This window comes from Salvelinus namaycush, chromosome 4 (assembly GCF_016432855.1).
Source record: "Salvelinus namaycush isolate Seneca chromosome 4, SaNama_1.0, whole genome shotgun sequence".
In the NCBI taxonomy this organism is placed as follows: domain Eukaryota; kingdom Metazoa; phylum Chordata; class Actinopteri; order Salmoniformes; family Salmonidae; genus Salvelinus; species Salvelinus namaycush.
The window spans coordinates 30472933-30496676 of NC_052310.1; the positions used below are offsets into that span (position 1 = coordinate 30472933).

Genomic DNA, 23744 nt, shown 5'->3' on the forward strand with positions numbered 1-23744 from the left:
AATACAGTTTGCGCCAAACGAAGCTACACGAAACAAAATGGCGGTATTAGCGATTAACATTTTTCGACAGAAACACGATTTATCATAATAAATTGATCTTACTTTGAGCCGTTCTTCCATCAGAATCTTGGGCAAAGAATCCTTTCTTGGGTCTAATCGTCTTTTGGTCGAAAGCTGTCCTCTTGCCATGTCGAAATGCCCACTGCGTTCGGCATGAACTGAAAACGTGCCCAGAGCTTGAAATTGTCTCAGAAATAAATGTCCCAAAATCGCACTAAACGGATATAAATTGCTATAAAACGGTTTAAATTAACTACCTTATGATGTTTTTAACACCTATTACAAGTAAAAACATGACCGGATAAATATTACTGGCTACACTAATGCTTGGAAAAATAGTAGGTCGGTGTCCGCCGCGCGTCCGACGCAGCTGGAAAAGAGTTACTTCCTACACGTTGATCTGTTTTATAGAGGCTGTGATTGCGCAATCGACACCATTCAAAGCGTCATCACGTAAAGACATCCAGGGGAAGACGTAAGCAGTGTCTGTATCCTCATAGCATTTACGGGGACCTTTAAACTGACTCCAGATCAGGGGCCAAGATGTGTGAAATCTGACTCCATGTCAGGGAAATTGCTGTAGAATGAGTTCTGTTCCACTCAGAGACAAAATTTCAACGCCTATAGAAACTAGAGACTGTTTTCTATCCAATAATAATAATAATATGCATATTGTACGAGCAAGAATTGAGTAGGAAGCCGTTTAAAAATTACACGATTTCCAGAAAAAGTGACAACAGCACCCCCTATCCCAAAAAGGTTAAATGCTTTATTATCCATATTTAAAAGCATATAGTGTACAATACTGTATTTTTTCATCAGCATCTTTATGCTTTCGTTAATAAAATTATGATAAAAATACTCTTTCAAAATGTCCATAACGAATTACTTGTACAAATATGCCATGATATTCTTGAGATATGTGTTGACTGAATATAAGCAAGTGATGTCTGCTTTTTTGCCTTTTTCTCACTCACTCTAGGTTAAAGAAAAAATATCATTACTTTTTTTCAAAAGTGTTTATTATTAAATCATTTAGAATTATATAAAAGTTCCTTAGGATCTGTGAGAATATCTAACGGAAAATGCCCCTTAGATATGAATTTATAATCCTCCAATCCTCTAAATGTAATTATTGGAGGAGTCACATCATTGGAAAAAATATTTTTCGATATACTTTAGGCCTTCCATAGGCGAAATGAGTCTCACTAGTGTTGAGTAATGTCTAATGAAGGCAAATAATTTAGAATCCTCCAATCCTGTAGCCTACTCCCGACGTCACATTGTACTGGTTTTATTTACAAATTAGTGAGAATGTCTAACGCCATGTTGAAGAATTGCCTTTTTCTCGCTCACTCTAAATGAAAACGAAATCTCCAAAATATTGTTACTTTAGAATTATATAAAAGCCCCTTAGATATTCTCACAGATCTTAATGGAAAATGCCATTCAGATATTAATATATAGTCCTTCAATCCTCTAAATGTAATTATTGGCGGAGAGTCATGTCATTAAACAAGAAAAAGAATCTCGCTATACTGTTGGTCTACCATGGGCGAAATGAGTCTCACTAATGTTGAGTAATGTCTAATGTCTAATTCTGTAGTAGACATCACAACTATGAAATAACACATATGGAATCACATTGTACAGCGCCATATTTTCCCTTCCATTCTAAGAGAAACCCAGAGTGTTTTTTGTTTTTCATGGAATAGAAACACCATAATATTAATCAAATTAATTAAGCAAGTACCAGTCAAACGTTTTGGACACACCAACTCATTCCAGGATTTTTATTTATTCTTCCTATTTTCTACATTGTAGAATAATAGTGAAGACATCACAACTATGAAGTAACGCATGCCCTGCATTCTGTAGTACAGACATGGCCTGCTCTCCCTTATGTAAGGAATTAGGCACTTTCCCATGTTTACTACAGCCTAATAAACAAATAAACACATTTTGTTAATAAAATAATGATAAAAAATACTCTTTCAAAATGCAGATGTTGATTTAGTTATGGATCCATAAAGAATTACTATGGGAATAAATATCACTGATTTACAGAAATATTGGGACCAACTTGTCTAATGAAGGCAAACAATTTAGAATCCTCCAATCCTTCTATGCTGTAGCTTTATCTCGACCGTCGCCTACACCTGACGTCACGTTGTACAGCGCCATAGAAACCGTGAGGGTTTCCTTTTTCCTTTTTCTCTGAATAGAAACACCATAATATTAATCAAATTAATTATGCCAAATTTCTTAAAATCAATCCCATAAACTATGTTATTACAAAAAAGGTTTTAAATTCTCTGTAATGCCAATACGGAATACTATCAAATGCTTCTCAAAGATGCCCTCTGGTGGTCAAACTAGCAGTACCTTGCAGTAACAGGTGTGCAGCAGTATGATGCAACTTTTAAAGAAGGAACCACTGTAGACAGGTGAGAGGGGGGGAGAAGAGAAAATCTCTATTTAGGAGAAATGAGAAGCCTTGTAACACCACCGCGATAACCAGATGCTCTCGGACTATGAGAGAACACATAGTCCGATGATGAGAGAGCAGCTTTAGTAGCAGTGTTCTCTGGGGTCTTCCATGTCTCCGTCAGGGCCAACATGTGTAGGGACTGAAAGCCAATATAGGCTGAGATGAACTCAGCCTTATTGAGCGCAGATCGGCAGTTCCAAACGCTGCCGGAGACTAGGAATTCCTAATGGGTTGTACAGCGCTGGTACAATAAATTAGAAGAGTTGCGGCCACGGGGTTCTCTAAAACTTACAGGGAGAGAAGTGAATTGGGATAGAAAACACACATATACTTGCCAAAGCTACAAAAGAGCAAAATGAGATCATCAGAAAATAACTAGGTAAGATACTTAAGTGAAAGAGTGGTGTGGAGGCTTCCTCTCTTTCCTTCCTTGAACAACTCCGTAGAACAACATGGCAGAAGTCCGGTATGCCTTCTTTCTACAACATCATCGCGTGACAATACTACCGCTTACAGCTGCTGCTCTCCTTGCTGGTTCATGGCATGGCATTTCTCAACAACTCCACTCCTCCTGTGTGCTTTTCTAAAATCAAATTGTCTTCTGGTTTTAGAGATGCATGTATTTGTTTTTTATCAATGTGTTTATTGAGTTTTTTTTTTTTTTAAGTCTATGTTCATGCTTATTGTAATGAAGCATATTTGTCACATTCTTCAGTGATCCCCCACCGGGGTCTGACAATCTGGATGGAAAATTGCTGAGGATAATAGCGGACGATATTGCCACTCCTATTTGCCACATCTTCAATTTAAGCCTACCAGAAAGGATGTGCCCTCAGGCCTGGAGGGAAGCTAAAGTCATTCCGCTACCCAAGAATAGTAAAGCCCCCCTTACTGGCTCAAATAGCCGACCAATCAGCCTGTTACCAACCCTTAGTAAACTTCTGGAAAAAATTGTGTTTGACCAGATACAAAGCTATTAAATAGTAACCAAATTGACAACAGACTTTCAGCACGCATATAGGGAAGGATACTCAACAAAAATGGCACTTACACAAATCACTGATGAAATTGATGATAAAATGATTGTGGGGGCTGTCTTGTTAGAACTCAGTGAAGCTTCTGACATTATCAATCATAGTCTGCTGCTAGAAAAACATATATGTTATGGCTTTACACCCCCTACTTTCATGTGGATAAAGAGTTACTTGTCTAACAGAACACAGAGGGTGTTCTTTAATGGAAGCCTCTCACACATAATCCAGGTAGAAACAGGAATTCCCCAGGGTAGCTGTTTAGGCCCCTTGTTTTTTTCAATCTTTACTTTGAGTAAGGCCAGTGTGTCTATGTATGCGGAGTACTCAACACTATACACGTCAGCTACTACAGCAACTGAAATTACTTCAACACTTAACAAAGAGCTGCAGTTAGTTTCGGAATGGGTAGCAAGGAATAAGTTAGTCCTAAATATTTCCAAAACTAAAAGCATTGTATTTGGGACTACATCTTGTAATGAATAATGTGGAAATTGAGGAAGTTGAGGTGACTAAACTGCTTGGAGTAACCCTGGATTGTAAACTGTCATGGTAAAAACATATTGATACAACAGTAGCTAAGATGGGTAGAAGTCTGTTCATAATAAAGCGCTGCTCTGCCTTCTTAACAACACTATCAACAAGGCAGGTCCTACAGGCCCTGGTTTTGTCGCACCTGGACTACTGTTCATTCGTGTGGACAGGTGCCACGAAGGGGGACTCGGGAAAATTGTAGGTGGCTCAGAACAGGGCAGCACGGCTGGCCCTTAAAGGTACACGGAGAGCTAACATTAATGACATGCATGTCAATCTCTCATGGCTCAAAGTGGAAGAGATATTGACTTTAAAATTGTATAACTGCCTTAATTTTGCCTTGGCAGCAGCCAATGGGGATCATAGTAAATACAAACAGTAGAAACGTAAACAAACTATCAGTGGCGACAAATCATCAGTATCATAACACCAGCATAGGCCACTTGTATCAATGAATCACTGTCAGAAAATGGTTTGAATGGTAATCATTTATTTATTAACTGTTTTATTCGTTTTTAAGTTCTAGTGATAAATCATGCATTCCGATTCGATAATTGACACCAGATGTGTGTAAAATACTTTTTTGAAGGTTGTACTGATTATGATGAGCTAATGTTAAGCTATTTTCTGGCTTTGTGGAGCCATGTTTGTTGACATCATTCAATTCATTCTGAGTGTCATGTAAACGTCTGTCAGACCAAAGATATTACTGTAAAACAAGGTGAAGGGATGGTTCCACACTGCATACAGTACAGACCCAACGTGTCTTGTGACCTATCCTTATCTTTGGTTGACGCAGAAAATAATGGCAGCGCGCACAAACTCTACCCTCTAGCAAAAATTATTTTGATCACTGGTGAGCTCACACATGATGTGATGAATTGTTAATAGTAATTGCTATTAGCTAATTCATATTGTGGTTTCTATCAGTTAAAAGTTGGCTAAATATGACTGCTTGTGTTAGCGCACTCTTTATTTAGCCCTAGGACTAATGTAGAATACATTTTTGGATGAGAATTGTGTTATGCTATTGCTGCTTCTGTGAATGTCTGAACATTGCATCTAAAAATGAACTGCTCACATTGACGACATAAAGTTGGTTGTGAAGACTGTGTTTGTGCAAAATGTTTATGTAAAAAAAGTGTGGGCAGTTTAAACGCAAGTGTTCTAATCACACCAGTTTGAGCGCATGCTGCAGGGACCACGGTAGAATGGCCACTGTAGAATGCATCAAAGGATTATTATTTCAACGTATTTTGTTTTTTGTCGCACTGGTTTGCTTTATCTTGGCCAGGTCGCAGTTGTAAAGGAGAACTTGTTCTCAACTGGCCTACCTGGTTAAATAAAGGTGAAATTAACATTTTAAAAATTAAATGGAGCAAAGAGTTTCTGGAGGGCATATTTTTCTGGCTTGTGCAGAGCAGTTTGAATTAATTTTGCTATTGAATTTTGTAACGGCTGTCGTCTTCCTCGTCTGAGGAGGATAAGTTAGAAGGATCGGAGGACCAATGCGCAGCGTGGTAATTGTTCATCTTGTTTTAATAAAGGTGAACACTCAAAATACAAAACAACAAAAGTGACAACCGAAACCGTTCTATCTGGTGCAGACACACAAAGACTGAAAACAACCACCCACAAAACCCAACACAAAACAGGCTACCTAAATATCGTTCCCAATCAGGGACAACGATTGACAGCTGCCTCTGATTGAGAACCATATCAGGCCAAACACAGTAATAGCAAAACATAGAAATACAAACATAGACTGCCCACCCCAACTCACGCCCTGACCATACTAAATAAAGACAAAACAAAGGAAATAAAGGTCAGAACGTGACAGATTTGTTGCCCTACTAGATTCCAAAGAAGATGAAAACATTTGGTTTTAGGCGATGGCTTTAAGTGATAGCTAGCAACTTGTAAACAATTACCCATTCCTAAGTATTATTAAAATAGCAATGTTACATAATACAACATTGGCCAATTATATTATATGACTTTAGCCTCCTATTTTAATTATATAAACATTTTCTTCTGATAGTAATGATGTTTGTTTATGATGATATATATTAGGAGTTGACTTGGGTCGCTAGCTAGCGACAGTATCTTCAGCCTAGCCTACACTCTTAAACATGATTGGTTGTTTGGATGTCACAACTGCTGGGTTGCAGGCATTGGGTGACTTAGTTGGGCTTTTTTCTTTAAAAAGAGCCAGGTTGGGTTGTTGATGCTGGGTTATTAAGATATGACCCAACAGGTCAGACCAGAAGACTGGAGGCATGGCTTAGTAGGGGCATTGCTTTCAGATAATTCTTGTTGGCCACTTGAGAGAGAGAGTAAATGTCATTCCCGTTCATCTGTTCTGTTGTGTTGTCAAAACATGTTAAGGTTTAACACTGACAGTTTTGTAGCTTCAATGAGTTTTACATAGGTGTATGAGTTCCTCAAGAGCCTATGCAAATCCCAATGTTGGAATAGTTACCCCTTTATTTAACCAGGTAGGCTAGTTGTGAACAAGTTCTCATTTACAACTGCGACCTGGCCAAGATAAAGCAAAGCAGTTCGACACATACAACAACACAGAGTTACACATGGAATAAACAAACATACAGTTGAAAAAAAAGAAGTATAGATAGTGTGTGCAAATGAGGTAAGATAAGGGAGGTAAGGCAATAAAATAGGCCATAGTGGCGAGGTAATTACGATATAGCAATTAAACACTGGAGTGATAGATGTGCAGAAGATGAATGTGCAAGTAGAGATATTGGGGTGCAAAGAAGCAAAATAAATAAATAAATAAATACAGTATGGGGATGAGATAGTTGGATGGTGTCACGTTCCTGACCTATTTCTGTTAGTTTGTTGTATGTGTTAGTTGGTCAGGACGTGAGTTTGGGTGGGCATTCTATGTTGTCTGTTTCTATGTTGGTTTAGGGCTGCCTGGTATGGCTCTTAATTAGAGGCAGGTGTTTGGAGTTCCTCTAATTGAGAGTCATATTTAGGTAGGTTGTTTCACAGTGTTCGTTGTGGGTGGTTGTCTCCTGTGTCAGTGTTTGTCGCACCATACGGGACTGTTCGGTTTGTTTGTGAGTTCGGTCTTTTGTGTAGTCATTTTCCTGTTCGTGAGTTCTGCGTTTTATGTAAGTTCACATGTCCAGGTTTGTCTACTCCGTTTTGTTGTTTTGTTAGTTTATAGTCAAGTTCGTGTTTTCGTTGTCCTAATTAAATCATGTCATTCTAAAACGCTGCGCCTTGGTTCAATCCATGCTCCTCCTCTTCGGATGAAGAGGAGGAGGACTACCGTTACAGATGGGCTATTAACAGATGGGCTATGTACAGGTGCAATGATCTGTGAGCTGCTCTGACAGCTGGTGCTTGAAGTTAGTGAGGGAGATAAGAGTCCCCAGCTTCAGCCATTTTTGCAGTTCGTTCCAGTCATTGGCAGCAGAGAACTGAAAGGAAAGGCGGCCAAAGGAGGAATTGGCTTTGGGGGTGACCTATGAAATATACTTGCTGCAGCGTGTTCTGCGGGTGGGTGCTATTATGGTGACCAGTGAACTGAGATAAGGTGTGGCTTTACCTAGCAAAGACTTGTAGATGACCTGGAGCCAGTGGGTTTGGCGACGAGTATGAAGCGAGGGCCAGCCAACGAGAGCATGCAGGTTGCAGTGGTGGGTAGTATATGGGGCTTTGGTGACACAACGGATGGCACTGTAATAGACTGCATCCAATTTGTTGAGTAGAGTGTTGGAGGCTATTTTGTAAATGACATCGCCGAAGTCAAGGATCGGAAGGATAGTCAGTTTTACGAGAATATGTTTGGCAGCATGAGTGAAGGATGCTTTGTTGCGAAATAGGAAGCCGATTCTAGATTTCATTTTGGATTGGAGATGCTTAATGTGGGTCTGGAAGAAGAGTTTACAGTTTAACCAGACACCTAGGTATTTGTAGTTGTCCACATATTCTAGGTCAGAACCGTCCAGAGTAGTGATGCTGGATGGGCGGGCGGTCAGGTGCGGGCAGCGATCGGTTGAAGAGCAAGCATTTAGTTTTACTTGCATTTAAGAGCAGTTGGAGGCCACAGAAGGAGAGTTATGGCATTGAAGCTCGTCTAGAGGTTAGTTAGCAGAGTGTCCAAAGAAGGGCCAGAAGTATAGAGAATGGTGTTTTCTGCATAGAGGTGGATCAGAGAATCACCAGCAGCAAGAGCGACATAATTGATGTATAGAGAAAAGAGAGTCGGGCCGAGAATTGAACCCTGGGGCATCCCCATAGAGACTGCCAGAGGTCCGGACAGGCCCTCCGATTTGACACACTGATCTCTATCAGAGAAGTAGTTGGTGAACCAGGTGAGGCAGACATTTGAGAAACCAAGGCTGTTGAGTCTGCCGATAAGAATGTGGTGATTGACAGAGTGGAAATCCTTGGCCAGGTCAATGAATACGGTTGTACAGTATTGTCTCTAATCGATAGCAGTTATGATATAGTTTAGGACCTTGAGCGTGGCTGAGGTGTACCCATGACCAGCTCGGAAGCCAGATTTCATAGCGGAGGTACGGTGGGATTCAAAATGGTCGGTGATTTGTTTGTTAACTTGGCTTTCGAAGACCTTAGAAAGGCAGGGTAGGATATATATAGGTCTGTAGCAGTTTGGGTCTAAAGTGTCTCCCCCTTTGATAAGGGGGATGACCGCGGCAGCTTTCCAATCTTTGGCGATCTCAGACGATACGAAAGAGAGGTTGAACAGGCTAGTAATAGAGGTTGCAACAATTTTGGCAGATCATTTTAGAAAGAGAGGATCTAGATTGTCTAGCCCGGCTGATTTGTAGGGATCTAGATTTTGCAGATCTTTCAGAATATCAGCTATCTGTATTTTGGTGAAGGACAAATGGGGGAGTCTTGGGCAAGTTGCTGTGGGGGGTACAGGGCAGTTGACCGGGGTAGGGATAGCCAGGTGGAAAGCATGGCCAGCTGTAGAAAAATGCTTATTGAAATTCTCAATTATTGTATATTTATCGATGATGACCGTGTTTCCTAGCCTCAGTGCAGTGGGCAGCTGGGAGGAGGTGCTCTTATTCTCCATGGACTTTACAGTGTCCCGTAACTTTTTTGAGTTTGTGCTACAGGATGCACATTTCTGTTAGGAAAGCTAAGGCTAACTTTTTCAAACTGCTTGTGTATATTGGTTCCTAACTTCCCGGAAAAGTTGCATATCGCGGGGACTATTTGATGCTAATGCAGTACGCCACAGGATGTTTTTGTGCTGGTCAAGGGCAGTCAGGTCTGGAGTGAACCAAGGCCTATATCTGTTCCTGGTTCTACATTTTTTGAATGGGGCATGCATATTTAAGATGGTGAGGAAGGCACTTTTAAATAATAACCAGGCATCCTTTACTGACGGGATGAGCTCAATATACTTCTAGGATACCCGGGCCAGGTCAATTTGAAAGGCCTGCTCGCTGAAGTGTTTTAGGGAGCGTTTGACAGTGATGAGGGGTGATCGTTTGACCGCAGACCCATTACGGATGCAGGCAATGAGGCAGTAATCGCTGAGATCTTGGTTGGAGACAGCAGAGGTGTTTTTGGAGGGCATGAGGGTGCCCGTGTTTACGGATTTGGGGTTGTACCTGGTAGGTTCATTGATAATTTGTGTGAGATTGAGGGCATCAAACTTACATTGTAGGATGGCCGGGGTGTTAAGCATGTCCCAGTTTTGGTCACCTAGCAGCACTAGCTCTGAAGATAGATGGGGGGGATATCAATTCACATATGGTGTCCAGGGCACACCTGGGGCAGAGGGTGGTCTATAGCAAGCGGCATCGGTGAGAGACTTGTTTCTGGAAAGGTGGATTTTTAGAAGTAGAAGCTCAAATTGTTTGGGCACAGACCTGTATAGTATGACAGAACTCTGCAGGCTATCTCTGCAGTAGATTGCCACTCTGACCCCTTTGGCAGTTCTATCTTGTTGGAAAATGTTATAGAAAGGGATGGAAATGTCAGGGTTTTGGTGGTCTTTCTAAGCCAGGATTTAGACATGGCTAGGACATCCGGGTTGGCAGAGTGTGCTGAGGCAGTGAATAAAACAAACTTGGGGAGGAGGCTTCTGATGTTAACATGCATGAAACCAAGGCTTTTACGGTTACAGAAGTCAACAAATGAGAGCGCCTGTGGAATAGGAGTGGAGCTAGTCACTGCTGGGCCTGGATTAACCTCTACATCACCAGAGGAACAGAGGAGGAGTAGGATAAGGGTTCGGCTAAAGGCTATAAGAACTGGTCGTCTAGTACGTTCGGAACAGAGAGTAAAAGGATCAGGTTTCTGGGCGCGATTGAATAGATTCAAGGCATAATGTACAGAAAAAGGTATGGTAGGATGAGAATACAGTGGAGGTAATGTGTGGGAGGTGGAACTGAAGTGTTAGCTAAGGCATCTTGAGCAGGGCTAGAGGCTCTACAGTGATATTAGACAATAATCCCTAAACAATCCTAAGCAATGGACAAGGCATATTGACATTAGGGAGAGGCATGCGTTGCCGAGTGATCATAGGGTTCCAGTGAGTAGTTAAGCTGGCTGGAGACAAGGCGATTCAGACATCTAGCAGGCCGGGAGTAGCAAGCTAGCATAAGGGCGTTAGAGGTACGTCGCGACGGAAGAAGTCTGTTGTATCCTTCTCGTGCGGAGCCTCGTCGTGATGGGTTAGTAGGGTTCCGTGTAGTAAAGGTGCCCAGTCCAATTGGCAAAATAGGTATAGTGGCCCAAGAAAATTGGCCGATGGACCTATTCAGCTAACAGTCCGATATGCTCTAGACAGCTAGCGGGCCGCGGTTAGCAGGCTAGCAGATGGGCATTCAGGAGACGTCGCGACAGAGAGGCCTGTTGCAAAAAGAACCTTCGGGCAGATTACGTCGGTAGTCCAGTCGTGATGGATTAGCAGGGCTTTGTGTGGTAAAAGGGGTCCATGCCAATTGCCAATGAGTGGCTGATCGACCTCTTCGGCTAGCCGGGAGATGGGCCTAGCATGGGCTAGCTTCAGGCTAATTGGTGCTTGCTTCGGGACAGAGACTCATCGGATTGCAATTACCTAGCTGCGATGATCCAGGTGAAAAGGTTCAGAGCTTGCGGTAGGAATCCGGGGATATGGAGAGAAAATAAGTCCGGTATGCTCTGGTTTGAATCGCGTTGTGCAAACTGGCGAGAGATTTCCGAGCTAGAGGTTAACTGATGACCGATAGCAGTGGTTAGCTGACTACTAGCTCGTAGGTGGCTAGCTTCTGTTGGGGGATTCTGGTTCGAAAGTAAAGACAAATAGCAGATCCATACCACATTGGGTGAGGCGGGTTTGCTGGAGAGTATATTAAATTCGAGGTTTAGGAATAATATTATAAAGATATGCTTAGAAAAATATATATATACACGGGACACGGGACAAGATGAGGACAAAGACGTCTGACTGCTATGCCATCTTGGATGTTAATATTATATTAGATAATACAGTGTCTTCTGAAAGTATTCAGACCCGTTGACTTTTCCACATTTTGTTACGTCACAGCCTTACACTAAAATTTATTAAAATCCTCAGCAATCTACACACAATTACAACAAAGCGAAAACAGGTTTGTAGAAGTTTTTGCAAATGTATTAAAAATAAAAAATACCTTATTTACATAAGTATTCAGGCCCTTTGCTATGAGAATTGAAATTGAGCTCAGGTGCATCCTGTTTCCATGGATCATCCTTGAGTTTCTACAACTTGACTGGAGTCCACTTGGGGTAAATTTAATTGATTGGACACGATTTGGAAAGTCACACCTGTCTATAACCAAGCCATGAGGTCGAAAGAATTGACCATAGAAATCCAAGACAGAATTGTGTGGAGGCACTGTTCTGGGGAAGGGTACCAAAAAATATCTGCAGCATTGAAGGTCCCCCAGAACACAGTGGCTTCCATCATTCTTAAATGGAAGAAGTTTGGAACCACCAAGACTCTTCCTAGAGCTGGCCGCCCGGCCAAACTGAAAAATCGGGGGGGAATGACCTTGGTCAGGGAGGTAACCGGGAACCCGATGGTCACTCTGACAGAGCTCTGGAGTTCCTCTGTGGAGATGGGAGAAGCTTCCAGACAACCATCTCTGCAGCACTCCACCAATCATGCATTTATGGTAGAGTGGCCAGACGGCCTGCTTGGAGGCATCTAAAGGACTTTCAGACCATTTGGCCTGAATGCCAAGCGTCACATCTGGTGGAAACCAGGCACCGCTCATCACCTGGCCAATACCATCCCTATGGTGAAGCATGGTGGTGGCAGAATCATGCTGTGGGGATGTTTTTCAGCGGTAGGGACTAATGGCGCAAAGTACAGAAATATCCTTGATGAAAACCTGCTCCAGAGTGCTCAGGACCTCAGCCTGGGAACGAAGGTTCACCTTCCAACAGGACAACGACCCTAAGCACACATCATACCCAAGAAGACTCGAGGCTGTAATTGCTGCCAAAGGTGCTTCAACAAAAGACTGAGTAAAGGATCTGCATACTTAAGTAAATGTGATATTTAAGTTTATTTTTCATTAATTTTTTTGTTGCAAAAATGTCTAAAAACATACCACACATACAACTTAAATGTTACCGGTGGTGGCAACTCACCACAACTTATAGTCTGTCATTATTAGCCATTTCTTTGTTTTCATGGAAGCTGTATTTGTTGTGCTATTGATAATGATCAACTGCCATCAGTTGACTGTTCAGAGGACCGAGGCTGGAAATAGGAGAACACAGGTGGCTTGTCGAAGGAGGGTGCTGTTGAGGCGCTGTATTTTCCTCTACCAAAACGCAAATGTAATAAGTATGTCGCGTTGTCAATTATTACACACTGTACTGGTCTGTATGTAGCCAAATTCATTCTCAATTTTATACATCCAATTGGACTATAATATTAGAACATGTATGTCTGTCATAGCAAGTGTAATTTAGTTCCTCTGTGGAGATGGGAGAACATTCCAGAAGGACTACCATCTCTGCATCACTCCACCAATCAGACCTTTATGGTAGAGTGGCCAGATGGAAGTCACTCCTCAGTAAAAGGAACATGACAGCCCGCTTGGAGTTTGCCAAAAGGATCCTAAAGACCAGAGCCCTGGTCAAAAGTTGTGCACTATATAGTGAATAGGGTGCCATTTGGGACTAGGGTGCCATTTGAGCCATGTATTTCCACATGCAGTGGACATTTCCTTTTCAATGGAGGAGAGCGAGAGAGCTGGAGAGGGAGAGTATAAGGGATAGGGTGACTTTTGCAGTTATTATTGATGAGTGTGTGAGAAAGTGCTTAATTTGCACAGTCTTCAACCAAATTCATATTGAAAGCAGCATAATTTGCATAAATCTCATTAGATGCAATGAGAAGCGTTCATAAATTGTAATATTAATTAGTCATTTTTGCCTCCGTTTCATGGTGAAAATGGATTATATTAATAAAAAGAGAAGGGTGTGTGATTGTGGAGCCTAATTGGTCTTTGTGTTATCAGCCGGGGCCTGGAAGTGACAGGCTTGATTTAGTTTGGCTTCAACTCTACAGTAGTCTCCAATGGAGAGAGAGGGAGGGAGGGGATAGAGAGGATACTAAATGTTAGTGTGCCTGTGCTTGTGTGTGTTTGCCTGCCTGTGTTTGCATGTGTGTTAGTGTGTGTGAATGTGTGTGTGTGTGTGTGTGTGCCATGCTGGTAAATACACTACACAGCAACACTTTAACCTCTTAATGGCCCTTCATGTTCTCCGTGTGGGTGACTTGTCACTCTACCATAACCTATCCCCTCTCAGTGGCTCCTTATCTTTCCTTCAGTTTAAGTCTACCATAAATAACCTCTAGCCCCCATCCTCCATTTTCACGAATTATGGCATAGCAAGGAGTAATACAGCTGGCTGTCTTTTTTGTTTCTTGATATATTAACGTTGCAGCCGAAATGGAACCCTATTCCCTATTTAGTGCAGCCGGCCAAAAAAGTAGTGCACTAAATGGAGATTAGAGAGCCAAATGGGGAATAGGGTGCCATTTCACCCAAAGCAATGCACTAAATTGAGAATAGGGTGCCATTTTGGATACAACCAATGTTTCCTGGGATTGACCAATTACCCATGTCTTCTCCTATGCATGTCAGGCACATCAGTGACCCAGCTGCAGGCGGTGGACCCAGACCAGGAGCCCCTCATTTTCGGGGTAGTGGGAGAGGAGGCCATGAGGTACTTTGCAGTGGAGAGAGACACTGGAGTAGTGTGGCTACGACAGCCCCTGGACCGCGAGGTTAGAAGACACAGGCACACACACACACTGCCGCACACACACAACCACCCACACGTGCATGCACACACACACACACACACACACACACACACACACACACACCCACACGTGCATGCACACACACACACACACACACACACACACACACACACACGTCTCCGTTCCCTCCCCACACTCCCTCCTTCCCTTATGAAGGGTTTGGCTGACATCTCTCTCCATCTCTTCCAGACCAAGTCGGAGATGCAGGTGGAGTTCTTTGTGAGTGACAGCCAAGGGGTAAGAGCCAAAGAGCCAAGAGTCAACACTGTTACACATCCTGGATGTCAAGCAGCTCACACACTGTAGATACAACTCCACCTGACCAACTATTATTCACTCTGACACCTGTCTCACATGCAACGTTCAAATGCTAAAACACACTGACACTCCACAACCCTATGGGTAATGGTTAAGACACTACATTCATACACTCATTCTATGCATAGAGTGTGTGTAATACTTGTATGTGTCAGGGAGTTGATTGATTGTGTGTATGTTACTCACTCTGACACCTGTCTAACATGTACTGTTCTGATTTTTTACTTTACCTTCATTAATTAGGCAAGTCAGTTAAGAACAAATTCTTATTTTCAATGACGACCTAGGAACAGTGGGTTAACTGCCTTGTTCAGGGGCAGAACGACACATTTTTACCTTGTCAGCTCAGGGATTTGATCTTGCAACCTCTCGGTTACTAGTCCAACACACTAACCACTGCCACACCTCTCCCTGATGCACTAAAACACAATGACATTTCAACCTACACATTCCTATGGGTTAAGACACCACCCTCATTCTATACATAGAGTAAGTGTATTGTGTGTCTGTGTATCTCTCTGTCTGTGTGTTTGTGTATTAAAGATTAGGACCTCTTGTGCTTTCGCAGGTGGTCAAAGACACAGTGAATATTCAGATAGGAGATGTGAATGACAACTCCCCTACTTTCCATGGCCAGCCGTACACAGTACACATTGCAGAGGTAGGCTACAGTCATGTATATGGAATGTGTAATAGCTACTGTATATAACTGTACTCCCTAACTTGTCCCACTGTCCTTGTGGGGAACACTATCATTGTCCTCTGGAGTCACTGCGGGATGAAGTATCCCCTTGGTACAGATCTAGGATCAGTTTCCCTCTTACAATCCTAACCTTAACCATTGCTGGGGGAAATGTAAAACTAACCCAAGAAGTATTGTGTTATGTGTGTGTGTGACAATTTTTTACTGATTTATGAGAAAAAGCATAGTTTCTCTTGCTCGATATAATACACAGACAGTGAGAATCTTTGAGTCAATGTCTCTGCATAATTGGTTGACTTATCAGACATGCAACCTTACAACAAGTTGGCCCTGCAAATGGCTGTTGACCTGCATGATAACCAACCACTGGTTTGGGAGTCCTCTTCTTTCTCATATTTGGAGAAAGTCATCCAAATTGCCATACAAATATAAAAAAAAATCTCCCTCTGCAGTGGTCCTCAATCTCTCCCACTACAGCTTTTCTTTCTCTCTCTCAGGCTACTACCTCCACTAAGTCTCTCCCTCCTATTTCAGTCTCTATCTCCCACCTCTCATTCTCTCCCTCCCTCCCTCTCCCTCTTTTAGTCTCTATTTATCTCCCTCTTACAGTTTCCCTCACTCTGGTCCGAAAGAGGAGAGGATGGGGGGCAGTCTCACCTCCCTTCTCTCTCTCTCTTTATCCCCCTCTCTCCCTCCCTCTCTCCCCACTCCCTTCTTTTTGCCCTCTCCCCCATCTGATTGTTGATATGAAGTAATTGCCAGAGTAGAGTAGAATGTTGGAGTCTGGAACTTCAAACAGAGGCTGAAATCTATCTCAGCCACGCACACACACATATCGTGTTGTGTTTATATTGAGTGCATAGCCTATCCCCAGTCTTCTCCAAATCTTCAAAGCCACTGGGATTTTCCCCCTCTTCAATCCATAAAGTCAAGCAAATAAATTCAGAGAAAGAGGGGGCTGTGTAGCCTGCCCTCTTTACCTCCTATGAGTGGAGAGTTGTCTCAGGTTTCTCTGTGTTTTTTCAAGGTTCTCTCAGGATTGTCTGAGGGTTCTATCAGGGTTTTCTCTGCATTATTTGAGGTTATCTCAGGGTTCTAGTTACAAAGAGCTGCTAAGGTTAAATTTTTTATTTTAACCTTTATTTAATTAGGCAAATCAGTTAACAACAAATTCTTATTTACAATGACTGCCTACCCCGGACAACGCTGGGCCAATTGTGTGCCGCCCTATGGGACTCCCAATCACAGCCAGATGTTATACAGCCTGGATATGAATCAGGGATTGTAGTGACGCCTCTTGCACTGAGATACAGTGCTTTAGACCACTGCGCCACTCGGGAGCCCACAAATTGCTGCTATTATACCTTTGAATAGATAGAGGCCTTTAGGGCAGGCAAGGCAGGTTGTCCTTGCTGTAGGTACAGCATTTATAACATGTTGATTCGACTGTTCCGGTCTTGGATGCTGATTGCCTAAAATCATGTTCCAAGCCATGATTTATTTCATGATAAACCATGGCAAATGCCTGTTTACTAAAGTGTCACTATGCATCCATAAGTGTTTCCACTGTTCTTTTCACATTTCTACTGTCCCAGCCAGGCAATTCATGAACTTCATCAAATAATTTTAAAATTATCTCAGGCCATGTTTGTGTATGATACATGTACTCCGGGCACCAGCTGTAGCTCACAGAATACTCAGTGCTAAGCCATGGGGGAGCCGAGGACGAGATGATGCAGTGAGGGTGTTGTGACTTTGTTCCCTGTTCTATCTTGTTTCCTCCATCCCCTCCCTCCCTCTCATCCTCTTCCTCCTCCAACAACTTTCTGTCCTCCGCATTTTTATGGCCTCATTACCTCTGAGACTACCGGTGACCTCCGTTGGGCAAAGCAAATACGCTGCGACATCACTCCATCAACCTGTCACTCACCGTATGTGCCACAGTAGCCGGCCAATCACAGATTATGACTTCCATCAGCAACTCTGAGACGATAAGCTAGTTCCTGAAGTTGACTGCAGAAAAAAACAGACAGGCAGAGAAGGATGGGGATGGACAGAGATGGAACTAGTTTGACGGAGAGGAAAAATAACAGAAACGAGTGGAAAGAGATGGGAGTGAGAAAGAGAGAGATGTGGTATGTAGAGAGATACATATACAGAGACAGAGAGAAGGACATGGAGGAAAAAAGTAACAATGGAAGGAATGGGAAAGAGCTGGAAGAGGGAGTGGGAAAGTGAGATAAAACAGGAATACAGAAAACAGCTCAACGTGACCTGTGGATGGGTAGGTGTAGAGTAGTAAAGACGAGAGGAGTGTGTGTAATTGAGAAGGTATAGAGAAGAGGAGTGTGTGTAAATTGAGGAGTTGTAAAAGAGGAGTGTGTGCGCACATGCGCTGGCATGCGTACTGTAATTGTGGGTTTAATTTGTGGTGCTATAAAGAGGGTGAAGGGGAGCAGGTGGGCTGCTAGCATTCCCTGTGTCAGCGCTAATGAGCTGGACAGATTTACAGCAACCAGCCATGGCACAGTGTGTGGAGACCGAGATAACTGTGCGTCGCTCTGGATAAGAGTGTCTGCTAAATGACTAAAATGTAAATGAGACAATGTTGTGTCTCAAATGGCACCCTGTTCCCTATTTAGTACACTACTTTTGATTAGGGCCCATCATATCATCCCATAGGGCTCTGGTCAAAAGAAGTGCACTATATAGGACATAAGGTGCCGTTTGGGACACATTCAGAGACTATTACCCAAACACAATGTTCGACTAAAACAACAGATGGGCCTCATCCAAATTCCCCATTTAATGTAATGGTGGTAATAGTGCAAGGGTGGTGCATACTGTGTTTTTTTGTTTTTCACATTTTAGAGTAAGTTGTATCCCTATTAGTTTACTATTTGGTATGAAAGGTGATAATACTGTATTTCAGCCCTATGATTCTTGATCTAAATCTAGCATAACACACTTTAAAGTACAATGTACATTAGACGTGTATATTTGAAATGTAGTCTGTGTGTGTCTGTCCGTCTGTGTGTGTGCATGCTTTATTGTGTGCTTTTGTGCATCTGTGTGTCTGTATGTATAACTCACTAGCTGAACAGTTTTTAATAACACCAGTCGCCCCAGGGAGTCCCAATCCACTCCCCCAGCCTTTACTCCCATGCTTCCTGGCCCCTAAACCCTCTCCCACTGTGAGCTAGTCTCTGTGTCATTGACACGCCGCCACCATCAAATGCCACTACTAATGACTTTTCTGAAACTCACCCAGTGTTTTCTGTGTCCTGCTGCTCACCCCAGACCCACCCCGATCCCACAAACACACTCTTTCTCCTGCTCTGTGTTTTTCTTTTTTCTTTCTTTCTCTGACTTTCCCTCTTTCTTTCTTTGAATTCCACTCTCTCCCATTCATGACTTATACTGTATAGACAGACAGACAGATGGAGTAATGAACATACAGAGTGATGAATGCATGGACAGACAGGCACGCGCTCACACACATACACACAAACCCCAAAAAACGTCTACCTTTTATGTACTATATCTCGCTCTGCTTATTTTATCAATGCCATAACTCATCAACTATTTATTTATCGTTCCGTAGACACACGGTGTTGTAGAATATGGAACACAGATAAGGCAACAGTGATGCAGAGGGAGATAGTACAGCCATGCCAAGTCTGGCCCTGAAATGCACTATACAGATGGATTGAATATATTGGCAAACAGACAGACAGACAGACAAGCAGGCATCCACTGCACTGCTGGATAGCTAACATTGAGCTTATCTGTTTACTTTCTCTCCCCCCCATTCTGTCAGGCAGCGGGTGAAGGGAAATCCGTCCTCAGCCTATTTCTGTATTTTCTATCAGCCCTATCTCAGTATCCCTCACGGTGCTGATAGCTCTTACATTGACTGTTATTACAAACCGGTCTTCATTTTAGCTGGAGGTGGACAGGCCACACCATAGAAATATAATGACTAGCATATGGGTACACTCAATATGGCCACCAGAATTTACAGTAAATGTAATCAAGGAATATTGACTTGAATGGGAATGTCCGTTTTAATCATTCTATTCTATGGAGGACGCAAGTTACTTAAACAATGATAGACCATAGAAAGTCAAACAGGATCAAAGCTTGAGAGTGGTCAGGTCATCATACCTGTGCAGTATCCATCTAGCTATACTGCACTGTACTGACTGCCACAGCATCCATGTGAGCTGATATTTCATTTATGTTACATTGATGTCACAATGATGTTGAAATCACAAGAGGTCGAAGGATGGCTGGAGGGTTGGGCTGGGGATGGGAGCATGGTTGGCAGGAAGGCAGGCAGGCAGACAGACACATGTACGCACACACTGATCTCTCAGATTGGTTTGGCAAAGCGTATCAGAGAGTGTTCATTATGCCTGGGAATGAGATGTTTAGAGCTTGATGTTGGATTGGGCAGAACAACAGAGGACTTCCACTATTTGATGTGCCCTGTGTCACTATAAAGTATAAATCAGATTCATGTGATCTAGTCCTTTCTCTTTCTCTTTGTACAATTATAATTATTATGAAAGCATAACTTCAAGCCCTAATAATGTACACCTCTGTGTATCACATTATCCTGCCTGACGTTATTATACACATATGACATTCATTGTATTAAAACCATTATTTTACATATGACCTATAAGCAATGACATTCTGAAACAATCCTATTAATTTAAGAATCTGTTAAACTAAGTAATTAATGTCGGCATAAAGAAATGGTTTGTGCTGTTGTTATCATAACTGCCTTAACAATCAAACACTCCCACCACATATACCATAGCACGCACGCACGCACGCACACACACACACACACACACACACACACACACACACACACATTACTGTGATTTGCTCTATGCATAATGGTTTCTGTATCGTCTCCGGAGGATGAAATTGAATGGGGTGGTTAGTGAGAAGTGGCTGGGTGACACTAATACCAAGAGCCACGGAGAGAAGGGTGGAAGGAAGGATAGAGCAAGGGAGGGAGATGGGGAGAGAGAGAGAGAGAGAGAGAGAGAGAGAGAGGATGGATAGAGAAAGAGAGAGTAAATGAGGAATAGACGGAGAGACAAGGGAGGAGGAGGAAGGTTGAATGGAAAGTAGTCAATATGAGATCCACCCTATACTTGAGATTAGTTTTGGTAGAACTTTTATTTTCAAGGCTTACGATATATTAATGTCTAGAGGTCTCGCTCCATCTGTCCCTATGCATATATCTGAGAGCATTGATTAATGCTCAACACTTGATATCTTGATGTCTACTATGTGTAATACCTATTTCATCTTATACATTTGGTCTTCTTATGTCTATGCACTATGAAAAAGCCAACTTAACCAATTGCTTACACAGTGTTATCATGTGAGTTGAGTGGACTTTAAAAGGACAATAATTTGAGCTTATGTGCTAAAGTCTTCAAAAACACAAATGAATACTGTATTATTTACAGTTAACTATAGTATAACTACTGTAGTATATATATATAAACAATGTTTTTAGAATGAAAATGTGTTGTTTTACTAGGTCAGCCATAGTAGTGCGGCACACCTGGAATAAATTAGGGATACAACTAGTAATCAATGTAGTGTTTTTGCAGATTGTAGTATTTACTGTAGAGTTTTGCGGACACTACTGTAGTATTGTGTTTTTGTTTTATTATCTTTGACATAGAAGTAGAGGCTTTTTCCTTGAGGAAACCTACTGGAGGAATACTAAAATAGCAAATTGTCTATAACCTGTAGGTACGTAGGACTGGGGTCTGAATGGACAGTTCAAAGCTTCTGCTCTTTTCTATAACCTGGTCTATACTTGGAATGTAGGTTTCTCACTTATGAGTGGCACAAATTGGGATATGGGGCAGGGGAATGGGCATGGTATGTGCAAATGAAATACTATAGTATTTACTATAGTAACAAAAAAAAACGGTAGTGTTTTTGCAGACATTACTGTAGTATTTACTATAGTATACTATGGAATTCTATAGTAAGTACTGGAGTATTTTATAATAAACTGAAATATTTTTTAATGTGGGAACCAATTGCTTAATAAGTGTTATGTGAGTTGAGTGGACTTAAAAAGGACATGCATTTGAGCTAATGTGTTAAAGTTTGTTTACTCAACAAACTCTGCTTGAAGTGAGCTGAATTTGAACAAGCTTGTTGAGTAAAATTACAAATCCATTTTTGCTCAAAACCACTCAATACCACACCCATCATTATCACATTTCCCAGTATGCTCTACTGCAGGTTGATACAAAAAAAAAATATTTCAATACCTGTGTTTTTGTATGTACATTGTTTGGTAAATTAATGTTATGATACATAAACATAAAACATATCATTTTCTAAACTAATGCAATCTGTTAATAGTTGGACTTATTCACTCAATCTAAAATTCAAAGTTGAGCGAACATACAATTCAACTTGAGAATGTATATTGGTTCAGCTATACAATGCATTCGGAAAGTATTCAGACCCCTTGACTTTTTCCACATTTTGTTACATTGTAGCCTTATTCTTAAATGTTTTTTTCCCTCATCAATTTACACAATATACCCCATAATGACAAAGCAAAAACAAGTTTGTAGAAATGTTTGCTAATTTATAAAATAAAAAAATGGAAATAACATATTTGCATACAGTGGGGAGAACAAGTAATTGATACACAGCCGATTTTGCAGGTTTTCCTACTTACAAAGCATGTAGAGGTCTGTAATTTTTATCATAGGTACACTTCAACTGTGAGAGACGGAATCTAAAACAAAAATCCAGAAAATCACATTGTATGATTTGTAAGTAATTCATTTCCAATGTTTCTAAACTTACCCTTAAAAAGCACCATGATGATTACAGTGGTTCGTCCTTTAAAAGTTGCAGCGTACTGCAGCTCAGCTTGCACGATGCCGCAGAATTCTATGGCACATTATTTGTCAGCCATTTTTACCATTAAAGCTACTTAGTGCTAGTTTGACCACCAGAGGGCATCTTTGAGAAGCATTTGAAAGCCTTCAGTCGTGGCTGTAGTAGAGAATTTAAAAACTTTTTTTGTAAGAACATAGTATACGGGACTGATTTTAAGAAATGTTGCGTAATTAATTTGATTAATATTTTGGTGTTTCTATTCCAAGAAAAACGAAAAACGAAAAAACGGAAAATGTGGTGCTGTACAACGTCAGGAGTAGGCTACAGTACTTAAGCACATAACATTTCTACACCCTAATTGTATTATTGTAGTCTAACCAATACCCAAATGGAGATTCAGTGAAAATAAAAATCTCAAGACCAGTCCCCATGCTTGTCTCAGAGCAGCGCGAAACAATGCTAAAATAGTTGACCACAGCAGGTAGGCTATTGCTTCAAATCCTATTGCTTCTAACTTCAATATACTCTTTAAATAAATAAGACCTACACCACTTTTAACAGCACATTACTCAACACTAGTGAGACTCATGTCCCTACGGTAGGCCTACAGTATATCGTGACCGCCAATAATTACATATGGGTCATCCGGTGGTGGCCGGCACGGGTGTCAAACCTGCATCTGTAGCAACGCATTTTGCACTGTGATGCAGTGTCTTAGACCGCTGCGCCACTCGGGGGGCCCCATCCACAAAGTATCAAAATACACAGAGGTGTTGGTAAAGGTATATTGTCCTGCTAACAGCCCATAATGGGCTATTATAATACTGTACATGGTGTCCAGGTCAGGATAACCAAAACATTTCTCTATAAAATGCTATCAGAAAGAATGTTGGTACTTATTTATTTTGACTCAAAGCCATGAATGAGTGAGTCAATCAGCTGTATGTAGGTGCCAGGGCTATATGACTGTGCCATCAACTTGATAATATATAACGATATTTTGGAGATCATTTTGTTTAAAAAAAAACGAAAGTGAGCGATTGTAATCTGAATCAAGGCCAAAACATTTATTTATGTTCTTAGAGGGAGAGAAACATATTTTCCAGTAACAGCAAAAATTTGTTTACCTTCATTAGCCTACTTTGTTCCAATATTTCTGTCATTCAGTGATATTTATCCCCATAGTAATTCGTTATGGATCCATAAGGAAATAAACATCTGCCTTTTGAAAAAGTATTTGTATCATTCTTTTATTAACCTCTCTTGGGTACGTGAGACGTTAGCGTCCCACCTCTTCAACAGCCAGTGAAACTGCTGGGCGCCAAATTCAAATACAGAAATACTCATTATAAAAATTCAGAAAACAACATA

At 41.6% G+C, this 23744-nt stretch overlaps 1 protein-coding gene across 1 annotated transcript in view; it reads left to right on the forward strand.

Annotated features, from left to right (window-relative positions):
• LOC120046433 (cadherin-23-like) overlaps positions 1-23744 on the forward strand; it is a 569127-nt gene that overhangs the window by 118333 nt on the left and 427050 nt on the right. Inside the window, exons 4-6 of the mRNA XM_038991662.1 lie at positions 14265-14407; positions 14636-14683; positions 15333-15425. Coding sequence (XP_038847590.1) covers positions 14265-14407; positions 14636-14683; positions 15333-15425 — 284 coding nt within the window. The remainder of the gene's footprint in view (positions 1-14264; positions 14408-14635; positions 14684-15332; positions 15426-23744) is intronic.